This window comes from Typopeltis vanoorti, chromosome 18 (genome assembly GCF_054136105.1).
Source record: "Typopeltis vanoorti isolate ZY-2024b chromosome 18, IOZ_Tvanoo_1.0, whole genome shotgun sequence".
NCBI classification, from domain to species: Eukaryota; Metazoa; Arthropoda; class Arachnida; order Uropygi; family Thelyphonidae; genus Typopeltis; species Typopeltis vanoorti.
In genome coordinates, this window is record NC_143566.1 from 2110790 (window position 1) to 2138205 (window position 27416).

Sequence of the window (27416 nt, forward strand, 5' to 3'; positions counted from 1 at the left end):
AACTATTCCACTCACTCACTGCTCTGCGAGAGAAAAACCTAGCTCTTACCCCTTTCTTGACTGTGAACAAACTCAACTTCCATGGATGCTCCTGCATTCTCTACCCACCTTCCATATAACGAAAAATTTCATCAGACGATATCCTATAACACCCATTCAAAAGTTTACAGACCTCTATCATATCACCACTCTTTCTCCTGTTACCAAAGTCTGTAATCCACATACTTGCAATATGTTCTCATAATCTAAATCTGGATATAATCTTTGTAACACTTCTTTGCATCCTTTCCTCAGCTTCTTTATCCCCTTGTTATCCAAGAGACCAAATCTGCACACAATAATCAAAACATGATCTTATCAAAGTATTACAAAGAGGCAAAATGACTTCCTTATTCTTAGATGTCAAGGTGTGCATCAATATCACAATTGTCTTGTGAGTTGTATTCAACTTTTGCTATGTGCCCTATGAACTTCAAATTCCTATCCACCAATATGCCAATATCCCTTGCCTCCTCAGTTTCTTGTAGCATAACCCTGCTAATATAATATGCCACTGGATATCTCATCACACCAAAGTGCATAACTATAACTTTACTAACATTAAACTGACAGCCATTTTTGTTTGCCCAAATTTCAAGTCTATTCAAATCATTCTATAAGTGCTCAATATCAGTAGCATCCCTGATTGCCCTGCCTATCTCACATCAAAGGCAAACAACTGCACATCTGATGTTAGACCTTGCCTGATGTATAGATTGAAACAATAATGGCCCAAGGACAAAACCCTAAGGTATATCACTGGTCACCTTAAATCTGGCAGATTCACACTCACTGTATACCACATTTTGATATCTGTCTGTCAACCATCCCCTTATCCAAGTCAAGAGTTTATATTCCAATTCCATATTCTCCAGTTTATGCAACAGCTTTTCGTGTGGTATCTTATCAAATTTCGTGTGGTATCTTAGAAAATTCCAACATTATCATAGTGTTCCATTCCCTTTATTCCAACTAGGCCATAGCATTATTATAAAATATGAGAAAATTCCTAAAACATCACCTTCTTTTTAGTAAACCCATGCTGCTCCTTGCAGAGTATAGCTTGTTTGTCTACTCATTTCTGCGAGTTATTACTAACTTTTCTGAAATCTTCATTACCACACTAGAGATATTGATAGGTTGGTAGTCAGACAGCAGTTTTTGCACCACCCTTGTGCAATGGAACTATCATAGATTCCTTCCATTCCTGAGCTGAGACTCAAGTTATACAAACATGTGAAAGATATATAGCCAATTCAGCTGAACATTCCTTTAGCAAATGGGCTGATATTCCATTTGTCCCTATTGATCCAGGTATGCAACAGCTTCTCAACCTCATTTTCATGAACCTCTAACTCTTCATCCAATGTAGCAGTAGCACTGTGAACCATGTTACATATGCCTGGTTGATATTTCTTAGCAAAGTGAGCAATCATTAATTGAACAATATCATTAGCTTCTGATACTAGAGTGCCTTCTGCCTTCAATAAAGCTATTCTTTCACATTTATACTTTTTTTTGTTTGCAGCATAATGATAAAATTCTTTTGGATTGCCTTTAGCTTGCATGGCCAATTTCTTTTTATACTCCGTTTTAGCTTTTCACACAATACTCGTTACTTTTCTGACCTGAGCTTCATATATTTCATAACTCCTCTCACTCTTATTCTCACAATATTCTTTCACATCATCGTCTTGTGGATCTTTTGCTTAATAAGGTTGCAGATCCATTTTTTCGAACACTAGGGATACATTCAGATACCGCCCATTTAAGCAGTTTTTCTCAAAGATTCCCATGCATTGCTGACATTTTTACCATTCAGTAACTGATACCGTGGAACAAAAGATAGTATTCTCCAAAGTTTATCATAATTTCCAGCTTTGTAGTTCAACATGTAACCTGTTCTAATCAGAGCATCAATACAATTAGATACTTTCCAAGAAAGCAAAGCATGATCACTGTCACCAACTAGTGGTAAAATAGTCATACTCTTAAGAGAGACCCCTTCTGAAGCAATAAAAAAACTAGCACTCTTTGACCTTGAGTTCCTTCTTTCACATGCTGCTTGAAAAGGTTGTCTAGCAACAATTCAATAAATTCCTCTTTTTCTTATTATGAGGAGCCTCAGTAGCTCAGTCATTGTAGACTTCGGTCATTCGAACCCAGGTCTTCGAATCCTGTTAGTGATGTGAAGAACCTTAATCTGGTCTCATTCAACGAGAGATGAGTTAGCCAGTCTCATATGGAGGTAGGAGGTTTTTCTCCCCCCGGAACAGACAAACTGGCCCTGCGAACACATGCATCTACAGATACTGGACACACCAGGAGGCATAGGGCTAACCAACTTATCCTTGAGTTACAGTTGCGGTTGCAAGGTCTAAGAATAACCTAGACACTGTAAAGGTAGAAGAGGAGGATTAAGTAAGTAAGTGATCATGAGATTTCTCATCTACCCAATCAATGTTTGGAAAATTAAAGTGGCCCATAATGATCAGTTGTTTGGCCCATAAAGCTAAATTGGCAATTGCAAATTAGCTAACAGGTCTGTAGCAACACTCCACCATATATTTCATTTTGGTAACCTCCACTTCACACCAGATGTTACCATTATTATTTTTTTACGTTTCTACCCTAACCAGACTTAAGTCATCTGATATCATTAGCTGTACTCCATTTCAATATATATTTCAATTTTATCTCTAATAACTGTCTCAGTGTAAAAATCTGGTCACTTGTGGACTATTTCTTCAGAATCCTGCTTGATATTTGCCTATATTTTCATCAGCATGTGATAAGATTCTTTTTAGTAAAATACAGGCAGCCCTTGGTTTACGCCTCAGTTCCATTCCTGAATAAACAGGCGTAAACCGAACCCAATTTTAATGGGAGGTATGAAGTTATGTTCTGAGTAGTCAAAAAATATGCACATGAAGTATGTGTAACATTATTATATTTAAAGCTTTGATAATACATACATATATGTATTGGCGATTTGAAGAGCTCCTGATTCAGATAAGTTTTACTAGGAATAATTAAGTATATATGCATAATTGTTTAAGTATGAGCAGCTGTAAACGTTGTACGCTACCGATATTATTAGTGTGGGAGTTTTTTCTTGCCTAAACTAAATTACGAAATCGTTATTATTAGACCTAGTAACCTGCAGAGAAAAAAAAAAAAAAATGGCGGCAGCATTGTCATTCCATGATTTTAATTCAGATTTCAGTCGTTTCATTAAGTGTGAAGTCTGTTATATGTATTCATTCGATTACATAAATGATTTGTGGATGTTTAGTGCGGATGGAAGAAGGGTGTGTGTGCAAAGTGTGACCTGAACGAGGAACTGATGAATGCGAATATGAAATTGATGACAGAAAGTGCTAGTACCGATTGTGTCGCGAGTACACGTTTGAAAGAGAAGGATGGTGAGAAGACAGGCGAAAATAGTTAAAAAATCAGGAAAAAAGAAAAAGAGCAATTTGACAACCGTAACGGATGTTAAAAGGGACGAAAGTGAGGTGGAAAGAAACGAAATTGAGAGAACGAATGAAAGTAGAAATGGCGTGATGCAGAAATCGCAAGTAAAAAAAATCGAAAGAATAAATGATAGCGAAAAAAAAGAATGAATGATGGCGAAAGTTGGACGCATGTTGGAACGAAAGTACTGAACCAAAGAAAGATGAATGACAGTAAAAGTGAAAAGAATGATAGTGAAAGTTGGACGTATGTTGGACCAAAAGTATGGAAACAAAGAAGGATGAATGAGAGGGAAAGCGAGAAGAGTGGGTCGAGAGTTAGAAAGTTAGAAAGATTTAATGATAGAGAGAATGTGTCGCGAGGTTCGGAAGGTGAATTGGATTGGATGAAGCAAGAAATGAAATGGATGCGGAATGAAATTAAGAGAATTCAGGTCAAAACTATTAAAATAAATCATGATGGCATGAAATAGTTAACGAAAGATGAGCGAGTGGCGTTGTATGGCGACTCCATTATTAAAGGTGCTAGAGGATAAAATGCACAAGGTATGTTTTCCAGGCAGTAAAATGAGCAGAGTGATTGAGACATTGAATATGAGGCGGGAGCGAGCAAAAGAGTTAATTGTATTAATTGGTACAAATGATTTGAGAGAGAACAAAGAGCATGTCAAAATGAATGTCAGGAGACTGCTTGGAAAGATAAAAGAGAATAGTGTGACAGGAAGGGTAGTCAGTGTGTTGCCTAGGTATGATTGTGGTGAAATGAGGCGGAGAGAGCAAGGATTATGAATGATATTCTGGCTGAAATGTGTGAGGAGATGGGAGTACAGTTTGTTAATGTGTGGAATGAGTTTAAGGGACAAAGTGAGCTGTATGGGAGCGATGGACTGCATTTGAGTGGTTATGGTGTGAGTCACTTGGAGAGACTGCTGCTGGAAAGTAGAGAAGTGAATAGAGAGAATGAATCAGATCGAGAGGGGAGTGATGTGGAAGAGCAGGAGAGTAAGACAGGAGAGATTGAAGAAGTGGAAATGAATGGGGAAGTGAGTGGTATGAGTATAGAAAATGAGAGAATGGGTGTGCAAGAGGAGCAGGGAAATGGGGAGGCTCAGGGTGGACAGGGGTACACAGCATGAGAAAGGTGGATGCTCCAAGAGGAGGTGAGAGCATGTGTAGGCAGGAAAGTAATGGGATGACCAGGGATCAACAGGAAACAGATGGAATTGCAAAGGGTTCTAAAATGAAGAAGCAGAAAGGGAAATGGCCCCAGTCCAACATGGAGAGATCACATCAAGTGAGTGGTATCAGTGGCACTAGCTGTAGATCCAGAAATGAGTTGTTGTGTTTGTTTACCAATGCTAGAAGTATAAGAAACAAGGCAAATGAAATGGTTGCACTAATTGCGTCTGTGCACCCAGAGATTGTCGGAATAAGTGAGACATGGTTAGATGAGGACGACATCCTGACAGGAATAGAGATGGAAAGGTATGATGTGTTTCGTGAGGATAGAAGGGGTAAAAAAAAAGGGGGGGGGAAGTGCTATTGATGACAGAGAAAGAGTTATGTCCATACAAGGTAGAGATGCAAGAGGGAAATAGGGCCAGTAGTTTTAAGGCAGTATGGTGTGAGATAGAGGTGAATAGAATCAAACACTTGGTGGGATGTTGTTATTGACCTGGTAATGTGGATGGTGGTGATAGTGAAATGTATAGTCAAATAAGCCAAGGAAATAAGAAAAGGGTGACCATTATGGGTGATTTTAATTATGGCAATATAGACTGGAATGATGAGATAGTAACTGGAAGCAAAGAAAATGAGTTTCTTGAGTTTTTGAGGGATAACTACCTCAGACAGTATGTAACAGAGGGCACACTAGGATTAAGGGTCTTGGATTTGGTGTCAAATCATCCACCAATTGGTGAAAGTGACCATGAGGTGATTACCTGGGTGGTTGCCAGCAGTGCAAGGACCCCTGTGAAAAAAGGGTATATGTGGAACTACAAGGGGGGGGGGGGGGTGATTATGAAGAACTCAGGAGACAGCTTGCAGGTGTAGCATGGAATGAGGAGTTAGCTGGAAAAGAGATCAATGCAGCTTGGGGGATTTTCAAAAACTACTTAGTAGATGCAATGTCTAAATGTATACCATGGGTGAGGAGGTTAAATAAGGTAGGTGTGAGATGGATGAATAAAGAGATTAAGCATGCAATACAGAGAAAAAGGCATTGTGGAGGCAGCATAAGAGAAGTGGAAGTAACCAATTTCATGAGGTCTACAAAGACCAGGCAAGGAGGGTGACTTGGTTGGTGAGATTAAGATGACAGAGAAAGAGTTATGTCCATACAAGGTAGAGATGCAAGAGGGAAATAGGGCCAGTAGTTTTAAGGCAGTATGGTGTGAGATAGAGGTGAATAGAATCAAACACTTGGTGGGATGTTGTTATTGACCTGGTAATGTGGATGGTGGTGATAGTGAAATGTATAGTCAAATAAGCCAAGGAAATAAGAAAAGGGTGACCATTATGGGTGATTTTAATTATGGCAATATAGACTGGAATGATGAGATAGTAACTGGAAGCAAAGAAAATGAGTTTCTTGAGTTTTTGAGGGATAACTACCTCAGACAGTATGTAACAGAGGGCACACTAGGATTAAGGGTCTTGGATTTGGTGTCAAATCATCCACCAATTGGTGAAAGTGACCATGAGGTGATTATCTGGGTGGTTGCCAGCAGTGCAAGGACCCCTGTGAAAAAAGGGTATATGTGGAACTACAAGGGGGGGGGGGGTGATTATGAAGAACTCAGGAGACAGCTTGCAGGTGTAGCATGGAATGAGGAGTTAGCTGGAAAAGAGATCAATGCAGCTTGGGGGATTTTCAAAAACTACTTAGTAGATGCAATGTCTAAATGTATACCATGGGTGAGGAGGTTAAATAAGGTAGGTGTGAGATGGATGAATAAAGAGATTAAGCATGCAATACAGAGAAAAAGGCATTGTGGAGGCAGCATAAGAGAAGTGGAAGTAACCAATTTCATGAGGTCTACAAAGACCAGGCAAGGAGGGTGACTTGGTTGGTGAGAGTAGCTAAAGAAAGGTATGAACTGCAGTTAGCTAATGAAGCCAAAAAAGAATCCTAGGGAGTTCTTTTGATATGTAGCCAGCAAAAGAAAGAATGATTATGGAAGGATGACACTGATTGGAGAAAATGGTATAAAGACAGCTGTTGCAGAATGTGTGGTGGAGATACTTAATGAACACTTCACAAAGGTCTTTCAATCTTGTGAATGTGACTTCATGGAGAGATTAAGAGCAGTTGATGATGGGGAGGAGAGACTGAACTGTAAGTGAGCAAGAGGTGTTTGGGGAGTTGAGTAAACTAGATGTAAATAAGGCTGTTGGACTTGATGATATATCACCTCGTATTCTGAAGGAATGTGCCAGACAGTTGACACCTGCCTTGACATATTTTTTTGATACGAGTCTTGAAATTGGTCAAGTTCCTAAAGAGTGGAAGGAGGGCAAGATTGTGCCACTTCATAAAGGAGGTGATCGAACTCAAGCATCAAACTATAGGCCTATCTGTGGGTCAGGTGATGCGGTTAAGTTGTTGGAGAAGCTTGTGAGAACTAGGATCCAGAGTTGGGTTGACAACAATGGTATAATCTTTGATGGACAGCATGGATTTGCTAAAGGGAGGTCATGTTTTAGTAATCTACTTACATATTACAATAAAGTGACTGCCTCCTTGGACAGAGGAGAAGGATACACAGTAATATACTTGGATTTCGCAAAAGCTTTTGATAGAGTACCTCATGATAAATTGACAGTCAAACTAGAGCAAATGGGGTTGGATATTAGATTAGTGCATTGGATTGGAGACTGGCTATCTGATAGGTATCAACAAGTTGTGTATGGGGGTGCAATATCCAGGAAAAGGAAAGTCACTAGTGGAGTGCCTCGGGGGGGTCTGTTTTAGGGCCATTACTATTTAACTTGTATATTAATGATATTGGCGAAGATTTGGATGGAGATATTCAGTTGTTTGCAGATGATGCAAAGTTGGGACGAACCATAAAGAGTAGTGAAGATATTGTGGCCTTGCAAGAAGACTTGAATAAATTGAGTGATTGGGCAAAATATAAGGTATTAAAATTTGGAAAACAAAGATGGGATGCAGAATTTATGCTTGGTGAGAATATATTGTTGGAAGTAGAGGAAATAAGAGATCTGTGGGTGATAGTGGATAAGGAGCTAAAATTTAGGAGACACATCGCCAAAATTGTGAAGACAACACAAAGACTTCTGGGAATGATGCGGAGGACACTGATGTGTAGAAGTAGGGAGATTCTTGTTCCATTGTATAAGGCTTTGATTAGGCCACACATGGACTATTGTGCCCAGATTTGGTCACCTGGTTTTCAGAAGGATGAAGAGATGTTGGAAAGGGTCCAAAGGAGACTGACTAAGGTAGTTTCTGACCTCTGGAATGTCGAGTATGAGGAAAGATTGAGAAGATGTAATTTGAAGAGTCTAGTGGAGAGAAGGAAGAGGGGAGATATGATAGAGACCTACAAGTTGGTAAGGGGTTGTTATAAGATCAATGGTGGAGAAGTTCTACAGAGAATAGTGGGAGATCAGGAGAACCAGAGGTCATCCCTGGAAACTGTATAAAGAGGGTGTGAGTAGGGGAGTGAGAGGCAGGTTTTTTTCGTGCAGAGTTGTGAGTGATTGGAATGCCTTGCCTGAGAGTGTGGTGTCTGCAAGAAGTTTGAATGTGTTTAAAACACGGTATGATGAGATGTGTGTGAGATAAAAGGACCTCCTAGATGAGTCTTTGATTCCATGAGGTCTTGTTTAATAATAATAATAATAATAATAATAATAATAATAATAATAATATATATGTTAAAATAAAATTATTAATAACGAAAACAAAACAAAATTATATACAAAAAATATTAAACTTCAAAAAGACATTACATATTTCTATGTTGAAGTTCCTGGTTTCGGATCACCTACATTTTTTTAAAAAAGTATCCAGTGTTAACTGCCTAGATTTTCTTTTTCTTTCTTTAAGGAGTTCAGTGTAATGTCGAATAGACACGATTACGATTACACTCCTTTTTACGTTCGCACTCCATTCCCAATTGTGGTCCATTTCGCAGAGTTCATCAGTCAATGTCTCTATGCTTGCAAGGATACGCTGTAAATCGGCCGTTTTCCAACATCTACACTTGCCTCCTCACCACATAATTTGACACTGTGGCACTTACTTCGAGACAAATCTCGTGAATCAATCGTTGCTTCCTATAAATGTTTCTTCACCTCCATCTGTCTTTTTAAGAGCCTCAAAAATTTATTTTGCTTTCTCAGTTATAACTGCATCAGAGGAATATTTTTCTGATTCAAGTCATCCACCCATAATAATAATAATTTTTTCATGAAGTTTACCTCTGCTATAATGTACATGTTTTGCATTTAGTGCTGCTGTAGATTGTTGCACAGACTGATTTATTCTATCTGCATTTTTCATAATTGTAGTAACAGTCAATGGAGGTAAGTTCATACTTCTACAGACATTAGCAAGTGTCTGCCCATCTTCCATTCTTCGAATTACCTCCATCTTCTATTCAAGTGAAAATGATTTCTGCGCCTTCTTAACACCCAGTTCTGCTAATTTTTCTGCACTTCTATTATCAGACATGGTATGTAATTACGTACTTTATCAATTTAAATACATATGTACGTAAAAAACATTAAAAGAACAGTCAGATAGATTCAACATTAAAACTAGGTTTGATACATATACATCGTAGTAGCTCGGTAAACACTCAAACGCTAGAGTGCCTGCTAGCATCGTTTTAAATTTTTTAATGAATTTTTTTAAATTAAAATTTTAGAGTTTTTGATTTCATATTCATAAAATTAGAAATAGAAATTAGAAATCAGTCAACCACACTACAGTAAGAAAGCACGCACAGACAACTGCGTTATTGTGAATCGGCGTAAATTGAACCGTGTAAGCCGAGGGCTGCCTGTATTAGATAAAACATTGTAACTTGCGGTCAGTAGCAATATCCCTCTGTAATTTTCAAATTATTTTTGTTTCCTTTTTGCTATACCCAGAGCCGGTGCTAAGGTCTTTGTCGCCCGCATGCAATGTCTGTCTAAGTGCCCCTATAACGATCAGGGCGTGTGTGGTTCTTTTACAATAATAAAAATTTAAATTATTTGAAATTTCTTAAATAAATTTTGACAGAACTGCCACACATTGGTTCGCTAAATGTAATGAATCAGGGGTGTTGACTAGGCAGGATAATCGTTAAAAACCCGAATATTCAAAAAATTCTCAAAAGTTAAATGAAATTTTAATAAATCCACTTCACTTTAATCATTGAATATAATGATACAGGGAACATAGCCTTCTCACAGACCCACTAACAAAATTAAAATGAATTTTAATTAAAGTTAAAATTTATTTGAACTAAAGTTTAAAAAATTCTTGCATTTAGTAACTGTTACAAGTTACTAAATTCTTAGTAACTTGTAAAAAATTTTTAATAATTTTTATAAGGGGAACTATCTTTTAGGAAAATAAAAGAAACTCAAGATAAATGAGAAAATAGGAAAAGAATTCAGAAATAATTAGAACATTTAATATAAGTATTCAAAAAATAACATCTTTACAGAATAACAGAAAATAAATTAAATTACATAAATACACTTGAATTTTTTTAAATTAAAATTTTAAAATTAAAGTTTTTGATTTCATATTCATAAAATTAGAAATAATGGTCTTAATGTCTAATTCTGCACATACATCATTTTCAATAGCTATTAATGGGAAACTAACAAGCCTTTTTTGTGACATACTTGTTCTTAACCCATTAACGTACCAATTGAAAATCAGAAAGCGGTTGTTTTTCTGCCAATGTTTTGGGCGAGGGTGATTTGCTAGATCAAATTCATCATTATTTGAAAAATAATGATGAATTTGTACAAACGCAATAGCCGATACATGCCGTTGGCAACATAATATGTTTTTAGTTGTTCAAAACGTTCTATTAACAAACACATTGCAACGTCTATAAAAAAGTGTATAAAACACATTAGCTCTAAATTTATCTTCTGGCGATTGTGGCATTCCGTCATGATGCTCGTAGTCAAATTGTCGTGTCTTCTTTCGTCGTAGGACTTCCGTACCAGTTTTAAATTCTTGTTCTCCATCCACCTCTTCACTCAGTTCTTTTGCCATTTTAGAACTTCTTTAAAATTTGTATCTGATCGATACTCTTGTAGGAATATTTTTAAATTTTCGATAGATTCTAAAGCAAGTCTAATGTTTATATTTTGTCCTGAAGCATTTTACTGACAGGGTTTATTCTGTTAAGTAATTCATGCCCAGTTATAAGAGAGCAAATAAATTTGTAGTCCTTCATTTTAGCACATAATGTTTGTGCTTCTTGCTGAGTTTCTTTATTAAAATTTTCATTATTTAAAATTTCAAAAAGTGCATCATAAATTTCTCGTAACTGATATCGTAGAGGGCGGATCACATTAATTTTACTTTCCCATCGCGTTTCTGATGGCTGTTTCAATGTTAATTTTTTACGAACTTTAAAAGGATTGCCCAACGTTTGTAAGAGAATGAACAGAAATTGTATATTTCTTGAATAATTGCAAAGAAACTAATTGTATCTGCATTCACTTTGGCTGCATCCTTAATGATTAAATTTAGAGTATGATCAGCACATGGCATGTAAAAAGCTCGAGGATTTTTGCTTAAAAGGAAATTTTGGAGCCCATATTTTTTCCCTTTCATATTTGCCCCTTGACCTTGCATATCTTCAATGGGAATGTTCCATTTTTCCAATTGTTCCATTATGCACATAAACCATGTCCTGTGGAATCTGATATATCTGCAAAACCTAAAAGGTTTTCCCTGATCTTGACAATTCCATTGTCACAGGAAACAAAGCAAATAATAATGGTCATTTGTTCCGTTTTACTTACATCAGGTGTGCACTCAAAAATTATGGAAAAATATTTAGATTTTCGAATTGATAATAAAATTGTATCCCTGATTGCGTTACTTAAAGTTTCCAATATTTCATTTTGACTGTCTTTACTCAAATAGTGTACTCTATTGTTTCGTTGTAGGGTCCTTTCAACATGATTTTCCATAACAGGATCAAACTTCACAAACAGTTCGACTAATTTTAAAAAAGTGCCGTTATTCCTTTCATATAATTTATCAGATGATCTGCGAAAAGCTAAATTTTGGCTACCAAGGAATTTTATAATTTCAATCAAGCATTCTAAAACACTCGTCCAATGTTTCTTTTTCATTGAATCTGGCAATCAATAGTAGTTTTGTTTTTTAAATTTTTATCAACTTCCTTCCATTTCACGAAATTTTTCATGTGAGTTAAACTAGTCTCATGTCTATGCAAAGTTGTACTTACATTTCTCCAATCATTATAACCTTCTACAAGACTACTTGATTTGGTAGGTGCAAAAGGTTTGCAACAAAAGCAAAAAACAGAATTTAAAGTTTTGGAATAAATGAGCCATGTTCTTGGCACGAGCTCACCATTTTCCTATTATAATACGTGTCGCCAAATTTATGACCATATGTATCTCTGGGATGTATTATATTTTTCTTTTGAACAGGCCCCATTTCAATTAAAACAACTCATAATTTTTCATCAATATTTCCCCATTCACCTGGATCTTCTAAATTTACAGAGACTAACAATGTGTTAGTTTCGTGGTCAACTACAACTAAATCTTCTCCTGTTTTTCACTTAAATCATGCGTCTTGTTATCTTGTTCAATAGTACTCTCATGCAAACTGGATCATGTGCACGGTTCTTCATATCTGATTTCTGATGTATCGAATTGGTTACAATCTGCATCAGAATATTTTAATATTTTAACAAATTTATTAATAGCCCCAGTTTGTTTCTTAACATCTGCTTCTTTCACAACATGACGCTTACGATTTTGTGCACCAGATAACTTTTTTTTAATTTTTGATTCCATTTCTATTTTATACCCACAAGAAATTATCACACAACATGACACAGAGACGAAATAATAGTCCGCACTGCGCTACTGTCAGTAGCCTACTGAGAAGCGTACCATATGACTGGTTAACTAGCAATAAATGTTTTGTACGAAAATTCGTTTCTGCACATAAAACCGTTCATCATTTCACTTTAGATAGACTGCAGTAGACACAACATTCTGTAGGCAAGCATTTAGCCTGCTCTTGCTGCAAAATTGTAAACGGCTGGCAATATACAATTTTTTTTTCAATTTTTATTCAGTGTATCCAGCCTTATTTATTTCAATATTGATCGTTCTAAGAATTTTTTTGTTTTCATGATAAAAATTTTGTTTCTTAAAAATGAACTTATGAACGGTGCCAAGGCAGCGGCACCCCCCTTCATAGCGGAGGCCACATGCCTGCTTCCGCAGGCCCTGGCTATACCAATATATTGCTATGCTGTTTTCCTATATACTGATATGATTAATGATTCTTTTCATTCTGAGAGTACCTCTGAATTTTCCTATATTAAATTTACCAGTTTATGTATTTCTGTGGTTAATTTATTACCACCACATTTGATGTATTTGGCTACTATTCCATCGATACCTGATGCTTTGTTGTCTTTTAGTTGCTTTATACTTTCTTTTACTTTGGCTAGTGAAGGTTTAAATATTTTTTGGTGACATGTACGATAAGTTTTCTGTTCAAAAGTCTCAGTAGCATTGATATGTAGAGGAGGTGGTGGTGCCTTTGTATAAGGCATTGGCCACATATGGACTACTGTGCTCAAATCTGGTCAACTAGTTTTCATTGTGATGTGGAAACACTAAAGAGTATTATCCAGATACAAACAACCAAAATGATATTAGGAGTCTGGAATGGTGGCTACACAGACTGGTTAAGGGAATGTAAACCATTTAGTGGATGAGATATGATAGAGACCTTCAAGTTAGTGAAGGGATTTTGAAAGATTAATACTGAAGGGATTATAAAAAGAGTTGGGGATGAGATGGGAAGAACATGAAGCCATCCCTGGAAGTTGTATAAAGATGCAGTGAAGAAGAACGTATGGAATAGATTTTTTATGCAGTTAGTGTAAATGATTTCATGGCTCAATATGTTGCTAATAACATCAGCCTCACGTGATGAGTCCACTGACTCCATAGAAGTTATTGTAATAATAATAAGAATAATATTTCAAATCAATTAAATAAGAACTAAAACAACAGATTCTACTCTATACTCTACCAACTGAAGTGGTGTTATCTGGCAGTCCATCTAGAACTTATTTGATTGCATCTTGTATACTGTCTGTTCAGTTTGTTCATAATTTGCATAATTCATTCTCTCATTATTGGTTTTATTCACATTTTTCAGCTATCTTATATGTATTTCTATGCTCAGTTATTGGTTCTTTATGTTCAGCACTTCTAATTATATACCATTTCAACTCTGATCAAATCTTGTACCAATTATTATACCACCTTTACCTTCAAAAAATGTATCTTTGTCTTTTATTATATTTCTTCATATTATAAAATGCATGGAAAGGCTTATGTGTTCACAGTACAAGCATTCATAAGTACAGTACATTCACAGTACAAGCCATACTTGCTGTATAAATTTACCAGAAATCTCTGAGACAGTCATTTTAAGATCTAATTAATATTTGTTTTCTCTCTTTTTCCAATATAGGTCTTTAGTTCCTTGTATTGTCTGTTACAATTTTTTAAAATTAGTTCCGCTGTTATACCAAATTGTTGTTGTTTCACTTGCATACTATGACAAACTGTTTTTGTGCTCTGAAGATGCTGGATATAATACCAGCAAATAAGTTATAAAAAAAAATAATAATAAAATTGTGCTCCATAGCACAATTGGAAGAACAATGGCACATAGCGCTCTTCAATTGGAAAAGGCCTAAGTTCGATTCTCGTCATGATGGGAGGAATCTTTATATGGATTTTTTCAATATTCAAGGTGAGTTAGTCAATCTCATATGGAGGTAGCAGGATTTTTTCTCCCAGAAACTCTGGTTTTTCATCCTGCATACAGACAAATCAGCCCTTCAGAACCCACACAATTTACAGACAAAAAATACTAGTAGTGGTGGTGGGCAGTAGATGCCGTTGATGTAGATGATGATGATAGTAGAGGTTCAGTGTGGTTGGTGGATGGAGTAGTGGAGATGGAGAGTTGTAAAGTAGGTGTCCTCCCTCAATGAGTCCTCTGAATCCTTGGAAGTGTCACAAAATGATAATAAGTTAATAAATATTATTTTCTTATCATTCTGTGTTGCCATCAATACCGTAAAAATAAATAACATCTTTTTATTATATTTTATTATACAATCTCTTTTAGCCAAGCTGGGATAAAAGGGACTGCTCCACCGCCAAAATAGTTTTGCTTTTTAACTTAACATAAAATGAAATAAAAAGAAAATATTCATGATATGTAAAAGACAGTTTCTTCTTGCTCCTGTCTTCAACAAATCCATGATTATTATAAAATAGGTCCATTAAAAATAATTCATTTAACTTGCTTTATGAATCAAATATGAGAATATTTCAAAATTACATATTACTAGAAAGTAGTCATGAAACTTACATACATGAGTAACATACAGATTTATTTTAAGTCCAGAATGAAGAACTTTGCATAAACCAACAACCTTTCCTCCAAACCAGTCTCCATGTTGAATTTTGTGGGCATATCCATTTAAAGAATATTGATGCTGAGCTGTATCCACTATTTCACTTTTTGAGAATATACAAACACCACTTCCAATAACACCACTAAAGGAAAAAAAAAAAAAAGATTGTTGTGATACTGATGAAATGAAATGATGATTCTAGAAATGGTCTTACAAATATGATGTGTGTACATAGAAACAAAACAACTTCGAAGCCTTCTATCTTTTCATTGAAGAATACAAGTAAAAAAAGAGAGACATTCTCACACATCAGTCATTATGCTTGAGTTTCATATAATATATAAACATAACATTTGAGTATGTTGGGATTAAATTTCCCTCCACACACACACAATGTAACACATCAAAGGATACAGAAGTCACTTCTGTTGGAGTCATACTGTTTCAAATAAACAATAACCTTCATACCTCTGTGATATGATACTTTCCTCTCACCTAATCCCAGGAAAAATAGTAGCCCCCCCCCCTTATCCATAGGGATATGTTCCAAGAAAACCCGCTGATACCTGAAACCGCAGATAGTACCGAACTTTATATATACACTATCGTTTTTCTATACATGCATACCTATGGTAAAGTTTAATTTATAAATTAGGTACAGTAAGAGATTAACAACAATAACTAATAATAAAATAGAACAATTATAACAATATACTGTAATAAGTTATCTGAATGTGAATGGAATCTTAGCAACCTCAGCATACGTCTTTTCTATTATTTGAAATAAAAAAGATTGTTTAGTAATAAACAATTCATAACTTTTAAATTTTATTTCTGGCCTTACAACTATGCCTATAAACCTTACTGTAATTCTTCCATAATGTACTCTTTCCCCCTTCAATATACCCTATTCCTCCTATGGGTTTAAATTCGGAAGAAGGCTAGTTCAGAAGCCTTAAGGTAGCAGACCTACCACTGAACTATTCCATCGTCAGGCTAGTCCCCCTGACATGGAGAACATAAAACAGAAAAAGATAATCAGATTGAATCTATAGGAAACGACCCTGGAATGGAAAAGGTAAAACAAAAATGGAAACGACAAAATATAATACACATAGCAAACTGGAATGTAAGAGGAATAGCATATAAAGAAATAGAATTTTAAAATAGCAGTAATCACTGAAACAAAAAAGAAATTAAAAGGAACCATGAGAAATGAAAATTTTAATTTGATATACAGTGGAGTTGACAGAGACCAAAGAGCACAAGCAGGAGTCGTGATTTGTATTCATGACTCCCTTTCAAAACAGTTAAAACATTATAAATTATGGAATGAAAGAATAATAGAAGCTAGAATAAAAATAAATAGAGGCTATTTAACAATAATTGGTTTATATGCCCCAGAAGAGGGAAGAAAACAAGGTAATATTGATTTTTATAATCAGCTACAAAACATATATAATAAAATAAATAAAAATGATTATGTAATTTCAGCAGGAGACTTAAATGCAAGAATTGGAAACACGAAAATTAATAATAATATAGGAATACATGGAGAACATACTCTAAACAGGAATGATAAAAAATTGATTGACTTCGTAGTTTATAATAACCTAAAAATAATGAATTCCTTCTATAAACATAAAGACACAAATATACTTGGGCAGCAAGAGGATGGAAATCAATATTAGATTACTTTATACTAAATGAAAAGACATCAAAATTTTCACTAGATGTTAGAGTTCACAGAGGATATGAAATAAACAGTGACCACTTCCTTGTTAAAATAAAATTAAGATTACCACCTAAATGGCTACAAGTAACAAGAATAGAAAGAAAAATTGAAACATTTGTTTATAAAACTAGACTATTGAATAACACAAATGTACAATGGCTATATGAACAAAGAATTAACCAATATCTAGATAAAATAAAACAAAATGAAGAAACAGAATGGCTTAATATAAAAATGATACTAAATGCACCAGCAAATGAAAGCTTAGGAAAGACCAAAAAATTCAATAAAAGGAAAAAACTGAAGATCTGGGATGATACAATGAAAGAAATAATCAAAAAGAAAAAAGAAGCCTATCGCAAATGGTTAAGCAGTAAAAGATTAGAAGATGAAATAGAATATAAAAGAATAAGAGCCATAGCTAAAAGAGAAGTCAGAAAAAGATAGAGGATCATGGAACAAATTTGTTTCTAATTTAGAACATGATTTATATAAAATAAGACCCAATGTACATAAGATTTTGAAACACCTAAATGCAGATACCAAAGAAAACATAAAATTAAACACTGAATTGAAATTAGAAGAATTTCTAAATTACTACACAGAATTGTGGACAGACAAATATTTTAAAAAAGACAACTGGCAAACAATTAATGAAAATGAAAGGGAAATAACTAAAGAAGAATTAGAAATCAGCCTGAAAGAAACAAGAAATGGAAAATTACGGAGAAGATAAACTAGGTTCAGAACTATATAAATATGCAGGAACTAGATTCAAAGAAAGACTCTTATTATTTTTATATAAAATTTATTCAACTGGTATCTCCCCAATAGAATGGAAAAAAGCAATTGTGATTCCTATCTTTAAAAAAGGTAATAGAGATGACCCTAAAAACTATAGAGGTATCAGTGTACTAAATTCCTGTTACAAAATATATAGCAGAATCCTAAATAGCAAACTAATGAAATATTCCGAAAACTTTATTTTAGAAATACAGAATGGATTTAGAAAAGGACGATCATGTATAGACCCGGCATTCTGCCTAAAATTCATAATAGAGAAAAGAAGAGAATACGATTTAGAAACGCATATTGCATTTATTGACTTTGAAAAAGCATTTGACAAAGTTAAAAGAAACATGTAAATTTAGTTTAATCCTTTATCCAAGTGTGAGCAAACAAAGTTTGCACCTGAAAGTATCTTCAGGACTGTGGTAAGGTGGTACAACAGAAGGGCGACTCCTTGCAAAGGTGGAGAAAGCTACCAACACTCCTATCTCAGTATCTTCCATAATCTAAAGAGACCTCAATAAAGGTCGAAACTAGTCTGGGTAGTGGCCCTTCCCTTAATGCATAACATTAGACATATCCGCAAGGAGATGTGTTTTGCATTATGGGAGATACTGAGATAGGAGTGTTGGTAGCTTGCTCCACCTTTCAAGGAGTCGCCCTTCTGTTGTACCACCTTACCACAGTCCTGAAGATACTTTCAGGTGCAAACTTTGATTGCTCACACTTGGAAAAAGGATTAAACTAAATTTATTATATTCTAACCAAGTGAAAAATAAACTTTCAATAAAAGAAACATTATTTAATTAACATATTAAAAGAAAGACAAATACCAAATAATATCCTAAAAGCTATCACAAGTATATATGAAAATAATCAAATACAAATAAGATTAAATCACGAGCTATCATATACGAGAGAGATAAACCAAGGGGTCCGACAGGGATGTCCCCTCTCAGCAACTCTTTTTAATATCTACTTAAATGAAATAATAATAAAATGGTATAAAAATTTACATCAAGGAATTAAACTTTCTCCTACAGTAAACTTAAACACTCTCCTCTTTGCCAACGACTAAATAATAATTACAAATTCTGAAGATAAACTACAGAAAGCTATTTTGGACCTAAATGAGATATCCAAAGATTATGGTATGATAATATCAACAGAAAAATCAAAAACTATGGCCTTTAAAGGACAAGATCCAGCAAGAACTAAGATAGTAATAGATAACAAGATCTTAGAACTGGTGAATTCATTTAACTTCCTAGGATGTATGATCACATATGAAAATGAAAAAGATATAAATGTAAAAATTGCAAAATATTTAAAAATAATAGGTGTAATTAACTCTATATTTAAACCAAACCTAGTTCAAAAACAAACCTGACTAAAAGTATACAATAGATTAGCCCTACCAGTCTTAATGTATGGAAGCAAAATATGGACAATAAAACAAAAAGACAAAGAAAGATTAACAGCAGAAATGAAGTTTATGAGAAAAACTGCAAAGTATACCCTATTTGATCACAAAAGAAATTACGAAAGAATTAAACCAAGAACCAGTAATAGAAAAAATTAAAAAAATATAAACATAAATGGATGGAACACGTTCAAAGAATGAAAACAGAACGATTACCAAAACAAGCCATTAGGAAAAAGAAAACCAGGACGTCCTTTTAAACGATTCAACGATGACTTCTAAGGCCGGAACAGGCCATGCTAGGCCTAAATCCTTGATATGCATGATGATGATTAAATTGCGTTTATTTATTATTTTATGAAGTAGAGAACTTTTACCTTTTTCACTTAAAAGGAAGCACTTTATGGCTTCTCTTTGGCATTTCCGAATTGCCAGGATCACTGCTCTTGCACTCTGGGGGGCCATTAAGTAAAATAAGGGTTACTTGAAAACAAGCACTGCAATACCACATAAGTCGAACTGAAAACTGAGAACTACTCAGAACGGCATGCAATTTAAAAATTATGAATTGTCTATTACTAAAAGAAAGAGCCATGCGGCTTCATTTTGGCGATGTAAAACTACATAGGAAAGTGGATATCAAAAATCAGCTAACACCTTTTTATTCCCATATAGGGAGTAGGCGAGGCCATTTTAGCCCTATCTAACTTTTGGAGACTGAGTGGGCAATTCAATCTCCAGCCATCTTATGGTTCCTAACACAATATCTTTAATGTCTTAAATAATGTGGGTTCTATGGTCAATTTTCCTGAGTTTATGGGACGAAAAACCCAAGTTTCCAGGAGAAAAAAATCACTTGCCCATGCCAGAGATCGACTAACTCTAGAACCAGTCGAAAAAACACTTAGAAAAATGTCCTCTAGTCACCGACTAGATTCGAAAGCAAGTCTTCCTTCGTGGGATCAAGCACTGTGGTGTGCAAACGTCACATCCACTGAGCTACACAGGAAAGTGGATATTAAAGATTCGGTATTATTTCAAAGCCAAATGTTTGTAGAAACTATGAAAGTTTTGTAAGTTGACCTAAAAGCTTACAAGAATACAATCCTCGGCATCTCCGAGTTGCCTTAGCTAATTAAGTCAAGTAGTGCAAGCAACTCAGGGATGCCAAGGATTGTATTCTTGTAAGCCTCTCAAGGTCAACTTACGAAACTTTCATAGTTTCTACAAACATTCAGCATTGAAATTATGTTCGATCTAATATCCATTTTGCCCACATAATTATAAATTGTTTATTTCTGAAATTTTCCATTTAATATTTTTGGACCAGGGTTGACCGAGGTTAACTGAAACCGTGGATAGCGAACTCATGGATAAGGGGGGACTACAGTACTCTCAAATAAAGTCTGTGGTAAAATCCAATAAATATATATCCACTGGTGCCTCCATGCCACAGTTAGAAGATAAGGAGACATATGCCTCTTGAATGCAAAAAAAACCCAAGTTCAATCCTTGACATGATAAGGGGAATTTTATATGGACTTTTGCAAAAGTAAGTAGCCAATCTCACATAGAGGAAAGAGAATCTTTTTCTCGTGGATTTTTTTTTTTTTTTTTTGGCAAAACAGAAAAATCAGCCAGAGAACACACTCAATTAGCACAGACCAGAATGCTATATAACACAGTGAAGACGATTGCTGTGCAGTGATATGGGAAATCATACAGTGATGTGCAATGGTCTCTTGATGAGCAATGGTCAGTGGATCATGAAGATATCATGTAATAATAATAATATAAAACTCAAGCATACTGACTATGATCTGCTTGAATATTTCCCACTTTGCATTCTTAAAAAGTTATATGGCTTCAGATTTTGTTTCATTTCTATGTTGACAAGTTATATATATATATATATATATATATATATATATATATATTATCAGTGGCATCCCATGCCCATTTCGGTTGAGTGTGCTGTCGTGGCTTATGCCACAAAATTATGCTACAATCCGCGCTACAAAATTCATGTGCATTTGAATTTTGTAGCGTATGATTGAATTTTTATCAATGTATGAAAGTTTTAAGAGTATATTGCACATCAGTGTTCATCTTAATTGGTCTAATGCAATTAATTGTAACCAAATCAGCACAGAGTGGGGGACAATGAGTTTGTTTTAAGATACTGCATATTAGAAAACAATAATGAAGGGGAACGCTATATTTGATTGGTATATTTGAATTACTCAAAGGTGTAAAATTTGGAAGAGGAGGATGAGGCTTACCTCCTTCAACTACAATACTGTTTCCCATTGTAAATATGGACAAAAAAGTTATAAGTTTATCGAAAATTATATATTAAAAACTTGTCTATATTATATATAAAAACTTGCTACCATGTCAGTTCACACTTCATGCATGTAAAACAGATGAAAATCAGAAAACAAAAACAGCAATTCATGACAAATGAGAATGTTCAATTGGGTTGGTTGAACAATAACCAATCACAGCCTCTAGGTGCTATTGTCTCAGATTGTCCTTACCTCGCTTTTAGAATGGTTTAAAACTACCAGGACACTAAGAATTTGACCCACTGTGCCATCTGTTCATCTTTTCAAAGGACTCAAAGGTGTATGATGTATTTTGAATGCACACCTAGGCTATTAACGCAAATGTAATGCAATGTTTATGAATTGAAGTGTTCTCTTCATCAAGCATTAGTATATTGCGTTTACTTTTAGGAATCGCATAAAGTCTAAAAACAATTTAGAGGAGTCTTTAACAGGAATAAATGCAAATATATAATATCAGTGATATTGCTATTCGATGGATGAGCATGCATACCTGAAATATTCCCCCCTTATTTATATATATATACAGGGTGTCCCAAAATTCACGCAAGAAGTAATTTTGATAGAAAACACAGGTTTTTAATTAAAAATTGTAATTTCTTATTGATTCATAAAGTATACAGTATAGGGTTATGCATGGAATAGCATATCGGGTAAATGACCTCCACAGCTTTGCTGGCACATATGCACTCTTTTGTCGAAATTTTCCATGACCGTTTTGCATAAATGTGGCTGAATTTTGTTGATACAGCGCTCAATTTCCTCCTTCAAGGCATGGGTGGTCGTGGGCTTGTTGGCATAAACCTTAGACTTCAAAAAACCCCAAAGAAAAAGTCCAACGGCATTAAGTCACATGATCTGGGCAGCCAATTCTGATCACCAAAACGGGAAATTACACGACCAGGAAATGACTCATGCAGTAATTGAATTGTTTCTCGGGCTGTATGGCATGTGGCACCGTCTTGTTGAAACCACATGTCGTCCACATTCATATCTTGCAATTTAGGCACAAAAAACTAGATTATCATGTCGCGATAGCGAGCACCATTAACTGTTATTGCCTTACCAGCCGCATTTTTGAAGAAGAATGGACCGATGATGCCTCCAGCTCAAAATCCGCACCAAACAGTGACACGTTGTGGATGCATTTGTTTCTCAACAATCACTCATTTTCTGAACTCCTACCTTAGCTCCTACCATATGCTGTTTCAGGAAGCCCAGGGCACATCCACCAATATGGTGAGCCTTACACTGCCACTGAGCACAATCACCAATACAGAAAATATGCATTATGTGAATGAGTCATATAATTTTTTTTTTAAACAAGCATTTCAAGTTGCTGTTCCATTTAAAGGGAATTTGAATATTACGTCAGAAAGGGAAGCATTTATTTGGTAAGTGCCAAATGATGTAACTAAATATGTGTATAATCTGCTCTGAGAGCAAAAAGTGTATATATGAACCACACATATACACACAAGAGGTCTCAAGACCTACAATACCAACCTCCATATACACTATCTGATCAAAAATATCCAGATACCTACTCATTCCAACTCTCTCTAATATGAAAGGCATTCATATGGAGTTGGCATTCATATACTTTTTGCCAGAAGATTTGCCACTAGATTTTGATATGTTTGTGTGGTAATTCTTTCCATTCTGCCAGGAGAGAATCAATGAGGTCAATCACTGATGTTGGGTGATTTGACCTGGCTCAACAACTGCATTCAATTCATCCTAAAGGTGTTCAAAGAATGGTTGAGATCAGTGCTCTTGCGCAGGTCACGTTTCTCAATATCCATCTCATTCCTGAATGAACCTCAGTTTGTGGACATGAGGGCACTGTCATGTTGATACAAGAAGGGGCCTTCGCCAGACTGTTACCACAAAGTTGGAAACACAGAACCATCTAGAATGTCAATATAGGCCACGATATTCCACATCACTGTAACTAGGGTACCCAGCCTGAACTATGAAAAACAGTCCCAAACCATGCTGCATCCTTTATCAAACTTCACAGTTGGCACAATGCATTTAGGCAGGTAGTGTTCTGCTGGAATCCACCAAACCCAGATTGCCAGATGGTGAAGCAAGATTCACTACTTCAGAGAACATCCTTTCACTATTCCAGAGTCCAATGGTAGCAAGCTTTAGGCTTGTATGCAGCTGTATGGCCATGGAAACCTATGTTCTTCAGCTGCCGACAACAGTTGCAGTACTGGCATTGCTTGCAGAGGTATTCTGGAACTCAACAGCAAGTGTTTAAATCAAGGATAGGCAATTTTTTCTGTGCCACATATTCAGAACTCAGTGGTCCCACTTCTAAGCATTTCCACTGCTCAATGTCACTTACAATTGACTGTGACAGCTGCAGCAGAGTAGAAATTGCCTGAATTCTTGAACTGAGTTGTTGCAAAGGGTGGCATCCTATGATAGTGCCACACTGAAAGTTACTGAGCTCTTCAATATGGCCAATTTTACTCTTAATGTTGGTCTATGAAGACTGCAAGACCATGTGTTTTTTTAGATCTGTATGAGACATGGCTGTGATGTATTGAGTGTGATGTATTAAGTGTGATGTGATCCACTACTACAAAGAGGTGTCTGGATATTTTTCATCAGACAATGTATCAACTGTCTGAAGATGTACAAACTATCTTGTAGTGTCCATACTGCAATTCAGAGGAAGATCAAATGAGTTTCGGGAAGAATTGTGCCCCTCAGAAGTCAAACTGACCAACGTCATTAATAAAAAATAGAAAAACTGATGACACTACATTTTAAAGAATGTTTTTAAACATTCTTTAAAATGTAGCTTGAAATATACAAACAAAAAATATTATATAATGAATTATTTAAGATGTAGGTTAGTTGTTTGGTTTCTGAAAAGCACTAATCACGTACTTGAATACTTTTAAAATTGAGAAATTAACAGAAAGCAGAGTTTATCAATTTGCCTTATGAGAGGCTCAATTATTATTCCTATAAAACTTTTCTGAATATCTTCATTCTCATTTTTAAAGGTAATCAGTATTCAACAATTTGAAAGAAAAGACTCAACTGTGTTCAGCAAAAGAGCAAATGGAATACACAAGCCAGATGAATGAAATATTTCAACATGCAAAGTTAAAGGAGAAAATGCCAAACAGGTATTTATATAAAGAATGAAAACTTGCATACAAGAAACAAAGAAACATAATGCAAGAGTTGTGCAAGGAAATGAAATGTGAAAATTATGATTGCTTCTTTTTTTTTATTTATTATTATTATTACTACTACTACTACACAGACATCTCCAGTAAGTACACAGATTCAATGAGGAAGGCTAAATACTTGACCAAGAATTAACTAACAACTGCACAATACCTGTCAGACTTCCATTTTAAACTTATATACCAACAAAGCATTCACAACTGACTCTGATGATGCATTTCACTCATTCACCATTCTCCAAGCAAAAAATCTAGTACCCACTTCCTTGCCAACCACTCTTGCTCAGTTTCAAGGAATTGTCCCGTAGTTTCTTATTATTATTATAGCTCTACAGCCCATATCAAGCCTTGGCCTCCTGAATTTGTTGCCTCCAACCCCGTCTTTCCAAAACTATACTTCTCCAGTTTGGACATTGTAATATGATGTTGCTATCTTGACTAATGGTGTCTACCCATCTTGTTCTAAGTTTTCCTTCTGGTGTTTTACCTATAATTTTACTATTTATTGTCTCTTTAAGAATACTGTCATTTTCCATACAAAAAAAACAATCCTGCTACTGCAACCTTTTGAACTTGATTATACTAGATATTGTGGATTCTTATAAAGTCAATTTAAATAATGATTGTTTTCCTGATCCTCCAGAGACCATTATCATTCACTGAGTCAAATATTTTTCTAAGAATTTTCCTTTCAAAGCTGAAATCAAATTTCCTATCCTTGACAAAAATATCCAGGTATCAAAATCAAATCCATAGGTAGCAACTGGATGAAATTTCAATTTATAATTTTTTTTCTTAGTTTAGTCTATCAATGACTTTCTTTTGAACTGAGTACACATGAGAGAGAACAGTTCATTTCATGAACTATTCAAGAATATTTCAGTTCATGAAATTATTCATGGACTGAAAATTTTCCTCTATATGAATCTTATAACAACCTTTAAGCAACTTATATCTCTTTATCATATCTCTCTCCTTTTCCACCTATCTCCAACAACCAATTTCTGCAGTCTACTATCTTCAACCTATTCTTTACAAGTAGCATTCTATAGACCTGCCATCTTGAGAAAAAGTGGAGAGGATCCAGAGGCAAATCACCATCTTGATAATTCAACTCTGGATCTTCTCCATTTCCTCATTCCAAAGAAACCTGGGTGGCCATATCTGTGCACAATAGTCCAGAAGACGTTGAAAAGAGGTATAATAATCCCATTAATTCTGTTTGTCATTGTGATCTTTCATAACCAAGTAAGCCTATGAGATGCCAATTTTGCAATATGCCCTCTGAACTATAACTTACAGCCACTAGCACCTACAAATCCATAGCCTCAATGTCCTGCAGCTCAGCTCCATCGAAACTAGTAAGAAAAAAGTGTATCTCAATGGAGAAAGAATTAAGGAAGTCAGCAAATGTGAATACCTGGATCCATTACTAATGTGAAGCATTGCTGTTCATAAGATGTCAGAAGAAGATTAGGAATGGCAAAAACAACAGTCAGAGACTTGTTTAAAATCTGGAAGGATGAACTATTTCCATAAGAGCAAAGTCGAGGATTTTGGATGCTGCTGTTTTTCCAACAACTTGTAACCTAAAGAAGTCTGATAGGAAAAGGATAGCTACTTTTGAGATGTGGTGCTACAAAAGTCTCTTGAGGATATATATTGAAAGGGAGACACATAATGGGTGCTAGAAAGGATCAGTAGAACGTTAAGGCTTCTTAAGATAATGACAGATTTAAGTTGAAATACTCTACACCAGTGTTTCCCAAATTTTTCCTATGACGAAACACTTCACAAATCCTGAAATTTTCACAGAACACCTTGGTTATTTTGTAATGTATTAATTAATAATTAATTGTTAATTTAGCTGATTTTTATTATTAATAATTGATCATTAATTATTAATTAAACATCAAGTTTTCAGAACATTTCATTAGTTTGCTATTTAAAATTCTGCTATATATTTTTTAACAGGAATTTAGTATGCTTATACCTCTATAGTTTTTAAGGTCATCTCTACTACCTTTTTTTTTTAAAGATAGGAATCACAATTGCTTTTTTTCCATTCTATTGGGGGGGGTTACCAGTTGAATAAATTTTATTTAAAAACAACAGGAGTCTTTCTTTGAATCTTATTCCTGCATATTTATATAGTTCTGAATCTAGCTTATCTTCTCCAGGTGATTTTCCGTTTCTTGTTTCTTTCAGGCTGATTTCTAATTCTTCTTTAGTTATTTCCTTTTCATTTTCATTAAATGTTTGCCAGTTGTCTTTTTTAAAATATTTATCAGTCCACAATTCTGTGTAGAAATTTAGAAATTGAAATTCTTCTAATTTCAATTTGATGTTTAATTTTATGTTTTCTTTAGTATCAGCATTTAAGTGTTTCAAAATCTTATATAATTGGGTCTTATTTTATATAAATCATGTTCTAAATTAGAAACAAATGTGTTCCATGATTCTCTATGTCTTTTTCTGACTTCTCTTTTAGCTATGGCTCTTATTCTTTTAGATTCTATTTCATCTTCTAATCTTTTACTGCTTAACCATTTATGATAGGCTTCTTTTTTCATTTCAATTATTTCTTTGATTGAATAATCTCATATCTTCAGTTTTTTCCTTTTATTGAATTTTTTGGTCTTTCCTAAGCTTTCATTTGCTGCTGCATTTAGTATCGTTTTTA

At 34.9% G+C, this 27416-nt stretch overlaps 1 protein-coding gene across 2 annotated transcripts in view; it reads right to left on the minus strand.

The window, feature by feature from the left end:
• nSMase (neutral sphingomyelinase) overlaps nt 1–27416 on the minus strand; it is a 267133-nt gene that overhangs the window by 134942 nt on the left and 104775 nt on the right. For both annotated transcript variants that reach the window (XM_090407940.1, XM_090407941.1), the window contains exon 4: nt 15182–15365. In XM_090407940.1, the coding sequence (XP_090264066.1) occupies nt 15182–15365 (184 nt within the window). The remainder of the gene's footprint in view (nt 1–15181; nt 15366–27416) is intronic.